The sequence below is a fragment of the Desmodus rotundus genome, chromosome X (assembly GCF_022682495.2).
Source record: "Desmodus rotundus isolate HL8 chromosome X, HLdesRot8A.1, whole genome shotgun sequence".
Taxonomy (NCBI): Eukaryota; Metazoa; Chordata; class Mammalia; order Chiroptera; family Phyllostomidae; genus Desmodus; species Desmodus rotundus.
The window spans coordinates 64,576,967-64,583,815 of record NC_071400.1 but is presented as its reverse complement, the minus strand read 5'-3'; the positions used below and the strand labels follow the sequence as shown (position 1 = coordinate 64,583,815).

Sequence of the window (6,849 nt, the reverse complement as noted above, 5' to 3'; positions counted from 1 at the left end):
CAGGTGCCCAGGGTCCTGACCACATTCCAGTGGGGACGCCTGGCTCGCGGGTATCTCCTGTCCTCCGGTGTGGTATTTCTTTCAAGCTGCCGCTTGAGGTTGAGTCACCACAACCGTGGTGCTGATAAGCTAAGGTGATTTGGGGCGACTCGAATTGTTTATATGGACAGCCTCCCAGCCTCTGCCGTCTCGCGCCAAACACAACCCCCTCCAAACACACGCCCAGGGAAGGATGGGAAATGAGCAGCACCGAATACGCAAGCGGACTCCAGGGGGCGTGGAGTGCACCCTTGGGTTCCGCGCCGGTTGCAGCTGGGTTGCTGTGCTCCGAGAAGCTGACAGTCGCGTGACGACAGCTGACCAATCCGAGGCGGGGACTCCACGGGCCCCGCCCATCTACCTCACGTCGCTAGCTCCGGCTGTAGGACAGGCAACGTCCGCGTCCTCACTCTCCGGTGTCTGAGGGAGAACTTGGAGCCATGGCCACCCACTCGTGCTTGGAGAAGGAGCAGAAGCAACAGCAGGATGAGGTGCCCCCAGGGCCGAAGAAAGAAGTCTTCTCTGACCCTGGTGACTCGAGCGGGACCAGCAAAGCCGATGCCGGCCCCTCCGTGCCCACGGTCTCAAGTGACCCGTCGCTATCAGGTGGGGGCGCTCTGTGTGGTGGCGCAGCAGGTGCCTCTTCCTGCGTTATGGCGGACGGACGCCCGCACAATTTCCACCACTGAGGAGGACCCGGGGCCGCCCTCCATATCCTGCATGCGGGGAAGCGGGTGTCCTGAGCTCAAGGGCGGTTCCAGTCCCCACACAGAGCTGAGCTGTGTGGGGCCGGAGATTAGGCAAGGGCTCCAGACCGCACAGGCGGGTAGCCAGGCTGCCGCAAGGCAAGCCATGAGGGGAGGTGTCCAGGCAAGCGGGCGTGTGACCCACACCGCGGGCCCCGTGAATGGCCGTGGGCGAAAGCGGCGCAGCCGCAAGAATGCTGCCCAAGCTCACAAGTTTCCCCGCCACTGTCTGTTTCCAGAGGCACCCGCGTCTCAGAGCTCTGTGCCTTTGCCGCCATCCTCTCCAAGGGTAGAGCCCAGCAGCCGCCACCGTGCACCTGGGGCTTCTCCGGGGAGTCTGGCTTCCCGGCCAGGCCCAGACCTCCGTAGCCGTACTAGCCCACCGCCAGGCCCTGTCCTGCGGAGCCACACCACCCTGCGCGGTCTTACTATCCGCCCCTGCGCATCTGAGCCAGGCCCTGCCTCCCGCCTGCGGAGTGCCTCTGCTTCTACAGCTGCATCAGCGCGAGGCCGTGCACCCGGCTCTTGCCGTGCACCCGCGTTGCCACGTTGTGCTGTCCGGAGCCAGGCATCAGGATCGGGGATCCCTCCTCACAGCTGTGGATCTGCACGAGGTCGTGCTCGTCGGCGCTGTGCTTCCCCTCCAGGTCCTGCTAGCCGACGCCGCTGTGCACCCTCGCCAGTTCCTGATCGCCAGCACCGCACATCTGCCACAAGTTCCACTCGCCGCCGTGGAGCTTCCAGGCCCCAAGGTCGTCTGGGATGCTCTGCTTCTGTGCCAAATCCTCCTTCCCGTAGCCGCGCATCAGTACCAGGCCCTACCCTCCGAAGCCAGGCATCCGGGTCAAGCCCTGCCCTCCGCAACCGCTCCAGCCCAATAAGCTCTGCCCTCTCTAGAAGCAGCACCACTGCAGGCTTTGTCCCCCAGAGTCGCACCACCCAGAGAAGGTCTACCCGCAGCAGCTGCCCCCCTCCCCCTGAGCCTGCGGGCCAGAGGCCTCCTTCCTCTCCGATTGCCTCAGGAAGCCTTGTCGCCCAGAGCAGCTCAAGCTGTCCTGCTCCTGGGGCCCCAAGCCTTCCTTCCCAACCCAGCTGGCATGCAGTTCGAATGCGTGCCTCCTCACCCTCACCGCCTGGTCGGCTCTATCCTTTCCCTGGCTGGTTTGTTGAGAATCCCTCCTCCTCTTCTTCTTGCCCTTCCCCCCCAACCACCTCCCTCTGCACCTCCACTAGTGGCTTTCCGGACCAGGGCCCCTCCACTCCCCCCAACCCCATTGTTTCTGGTAACAGCTCCTCCTCCTCTTCCCCTAATTTTGATGACCTCTCCTCCATCTCCAATCTTAGCCCTGCTAGCCTTAGAAGAGCCTTGCTTCTGGAGTTTGATGTTCTGAGCCCTGCCTCTCCAGGAGAGCAGGCTGAAATAGAGAGCATCCATGATTCCCCTACACCTCCCCCAAGTGAGCTGTGACCCTCCCTGTGCAGCTTCATAAGACCTAAGAGGAATCAGCCTCCACCCACTATGCTGAGTGGGCTGCCTGCTCTGAGGTTACCTGAGAGGTTTGGTGGAGCTCTGTTAGCCAGCGACCAAGTTCATGAGTTTTGAAGCCTCTTCCTCCTCCCTGAGACTCCACCACCTAGCACTTACCTGCTGTTGGCCCTTGATTCCAGGCCCTCTTCTCCCTCAAAAGGGCCTGCCTTTGCCCCTGAGTTGAGATTCCCCTTTTCCAGGTTGCCTCTTATACAGTGAATCTTTGATGAATGAAATTAAAATGTTGGCTTTATTCTCTTAATGTGTTATGGTTTTTGATGGAGGGAAAAGGGCCTCTGGTGTGTCCCTATCCACTGGATTTGGGGGATAAGTTGTAATCCCAATTTGTTGTAAATGCTGTATATTTACTTAGTTGTGTTGTTCCCTCTTTAATGGTTTGCTTTCTGTGTGGGTGTTTGGTGAGACATAAACCCTGTGCAGCCACCACCGCCCCCATCTTCCCAGAATCCCTGTCACTTAGTACCCTTACTCCTTGACATTGTGCTACCCCCACCTGGGCGTTGCCCCAATGTCTGATGAGAGAGTGTCTACAGTAAGATGCTTGGTAGCACGCAAAAGAACACAAAGGGTTTCACCAAATGCACCAATAGACTAAAGTGGAGAAAAAATGAAACTCGGGAAAGAGACCAAACAGCTATTGGGCATGCCATTAAAAATGCGGGAACTAAAGGTAATATTCCTCAGGACACTTACTTTAAAAGCTAGTGCTTACATATCCTTGAGTAATTCCACAGACATCAGAATATTAGAACAAGAAGTGGGTCTTTCTAACCGCAGCACGTCTCCCAACCTCAGCTCAGAGAGCCTATATTTATGCCCAGTTTACAGATGTGGAAATTGAGACTCAGAGCAACTTTGGGACTTGAGATCTTCTTGCCCCTAGGGCTTGGCTCTGCAGTCAGAATTCTGGTTTTCCTACTGACTCACTGTGTGTTCCTGGAAGAGCTAGTGCGTCTGGCATCCTAGGTTTCCTCATTTGTCAATTAGGCGCAATGAGAGTGCCCATTTCCCAGACTGAGGTAAGGATGAAAGCGGATGGCACGTGTTCAGCTAAACAAACTGTTGGTTCTGTGTTATACCTGAAGGATTAAAATATGGTAACCGGTAAATTAGCTGGAACTTTGAAAGGGAAATGGAGGAAAATGCTGTTCCATTAATCACTGATTTTCGCCCCCAGTGGGCCTCACAAAGTATGTAGCTTATCCTAATGTTACAGAGCAGGAGGGGGGTGGTTCACGATAAATTATCAGAGAAAGGATCCCCCCTTTCTGTCTCTGGAGGTACCCCCTCCCACACACACCTGCTAGGTTCGCAATGCCCACCGCCAGAGGAAAGACACCTCTCAATGCCAGAGACTGGTGAAAAGGAAAGGAATTATTTATTTAAAAGTTACACAGACTTAGAGTAATGGCTTAATGACTTCGATAAGATACTAAAGTCCTCTAGAATACCCACAGATGCACAGTCCTTCCCTCTCCCTGTGCCCAGTCCGGGGTACCGTATCTCAGGAAAAGAAGTAGAAGTCCGTGATTCAGGCTCCCGGCACCATCAGCTATGTGGCTGCTGCAATCTCCAGTTAATCCAAAGCCATGTGGCACCTTCTCATGGCCCACCAGCAAGAGTCCTTTCTCCCCTTTTCTTCCCAGCAAAGTCTCTCTCGCTGCCTAAGCCGCGTGGCAAAAAGTAGCACTCCAAAACCACATGGCCCCCTCTACTCTCCTTCAGAACCTTGTGGTCCTCTTCCATTCCTTCAGAACCGCATGGTCCTTCCTATTCACTCCAGAACCGTGTGGCCCCCCAGTTACTTCAAAACCTCGTGGTCCTCTTCCTTTCCCCTCACAACCGCGTAGTCCTCTCTCTCTATGGCTGCCGCGTCTAGGTTTAAATCCCAGTGCCCATCTTCCTTTGCAGCCCCATTTCTGACTCCTCCTACAGTCAGTTGCACCTGCCAGCATCCCCATATTCTTCCAGCTTGACTGGGCTGCCATAGTAAGTCTGGGCAGGTGTGGTCCCATGGCATGGAGCCAATCATCTCCAAGCTCTCACGCAGGCCCTGTAACCAGGGGGAGTTGCTTCCCAGACCCATCTTGGGTGGAATTCGCTCCCATCCTCCTGGCTGAAAGCATGGCCACAGCTATTTAACATATCCATGAAACCAGTTAAATGTTATAGATATGTTGAATGACCATGCCGGGGTTAGCTGCAAAGCTGTTGCTAGGCAAAACAGCTCTGAATGGCCCTGTTCCATGTGTCCCATCCCCCCTGGCTCAGGCCTGTGGGGGTGAGGACATTCTATATATATTTTTCTAATATTTCCTGGACACTTTGAGTTCTGGACCCCATTACAAATCCCTTCTTGGGGCCCTCCTCTTGGCTGCACCCTGCTTCACTAACACTTCGTGTATTAGAATTGCTGAAGAAAATTACAGGAAGCGGTGCCCCAGAAAGCACGAATAAAAACAGGCGGTACTGTGCTAGGAGCGAGCTGTGAGCAGCGCACAGTGCTCGGGCACTGGGGCCAGGCAAACCTGGGCTCGAAAACGGGCCCCGTCTCTGTCTGCCTGTCTGACCTTGAGCAAGTTACACAACCTCTCTGACCCTCAATCTCCTTTCTGTAAAACAGGGAGCATAGTATCTACTTGGTGATCACTTCCTCTGAGAGGAGCCTGTCCTGACCCTGACCATGGATCCTCCCAGCTGTGGTGAAATAAATGGTCTTTGTCTCTGTTCCTAAAGTCCCCTGCTCGTGAAAGGGATAGGTGGCGTTCAGGATTACATCGCCAGGATCGAGAATGTCAACTCAAATAGCAGAGTAAGTGTCCAATACACATGAGCTCCTTCAAACCCACAAGGAGACAGGAGCGTAGGCCAGGACATTGGGGGTTTTTTGTTTTTTAATTTTAATTTTGTATTGTTATTCAATTACAGTTGTGTGCCTTTTCTCTCCATCCCTCCACTCCACCCCAGCTGAACCCCCTCCCTCTCCCACCTCCACCCTCCCCCTTGATTTTGTCCATGTGTCCTTTATAGTAGTTCCCCGGACATTGTTTTGCTGCTCTGTAACACAAGGGCATGACTTGAGCTTTCATTGCCCATGTCTAGCAGGCACCCATTTCCAACGTGGCTCTCTCCAGTACACACAGGGCCAGCCACAGGACTAGGTAAGAGGCAGGCGTGCCCCTCTGAAGCAGGGTGCAGCCAAGAGGAGGGCCCCAAGAAGGGATTTGTAATGGGGTCCAGAACTCAAAGTGTCCAGGAAATGTTAGAAAAATGTATGTAGGATATCCTCACCCCCACAGGCCTGAGCCAGGGGGGATGGGACACATGGAACAGGGCCATTCAGAGCTGTTTTGCCTAGGAACAGCTTTGCAGCTAACCCCTGGCCTGCTCATTTAACATATCTATAACCTTTGACTGGTTTCATAGATATGTTGAATGGCTGTGGCCCTGCTTTGAGCCAGGGAGATGGGAGCGACTTTCACCCAAGATGGGTCTGGGAAGCAACTCCCCCTGGTTACAGGGCCTGCGTGAGAGCTTGGAGATGATTGGCTCCATGCCATGGGGCCACACCTGCCCAGACTTACTATGGCAGCCCAGTCAAGCTGGAAGAATACGGGGATGCTGGCAGGTGTAACTGACTGTAGGAGGTGTCGGAAATGGGGCTGCAAAGGAAGATGGGCACTGGGATTTAAACCTAGGCGCAGCAGCCATAGAAAGGGAGGACCACAAGGTTTTGAGGGAGAAAGGAGAGGATCATGCAGCTTTGGCGAAGTAAATAGGGAGAACCACGAGGTTCTGAAGCAAAGAGATAGATAGAGGTCCACGCGGTTCTGATGAAGGGAAAGAGAGGACCACAAGGTTTTGGAGGAGAAGGGAGAGGATCAGGCAGCTTTGGTGAAGTGAAGAGAGGACCATGCGGTTCTGAAGGGAAAGGAAGAGGACCACGAGGTTTTGGAGTGCTTCTTTTTGCCACGCAGCTTAGGAAGCAGGAGAGACTTTGCCGGGAAGAAAAGGGGAGAAAGGACTCTTGCTGGTGGGCCATGAGAAGGTGCCGCATGGCTTTGGATTAACTGGAGATTGCAGCAGCCACACAGCTGATGGTGCCGGGAGCCTGAACCACGGACTTCTACTTCTTTCCCTGAGACACGGTATCCCGGACTGCGCACAGGGAGAGGGAAGGACTGTGCATCTGTGGGTATTCTAGAGGACTTTAGTATCTTATCGAAGTCATTAAGCCATTACTCTAAGTCTGTGTAACTTTTAAATAAATAATTCCTTTCCTTTTCACCAGTCTCTGGCATTGAGAGACGTCTTTCCTCTGGCGGTGGGCATTGCGAACCTAGCAGGTGTGCGTGGCGGGGAGGAACTTCCAGAGACAGTAAAGGGGGATCCTTTCTCTGATAATTTATCGTGAACCACCCCCCCTTGCTCTGTAACACCCCCACTGAAATCTCCTAAGTTTCAGAAATTGTGGTTGATTGTAATAACTGATCACTTGGGCTAATTAATGTTAAT

General features: G+C 54.0%; 1 protein-coding gene across 1 annotated transcript; it reads left to right on the top strand.

Moving 5' to 3' along the window:
• The first annotated feature begins 525 nt into the window (after positions 1-525).
• Positions 526-2,253, top strand: EZHIP (EZH inhibitory protein). The gene has a single exon (XM_053916939.1). The coding sequence runs from the start codon at positions 526-528 to the stop codon at positions 2,251-2,253; it is 1,728 nt and encodes a 575-aa protein (XP_053772914.1).
• The last annotated feature ends 4,596 nt before the right edge of the window (positions 2,254-6,849 follow it).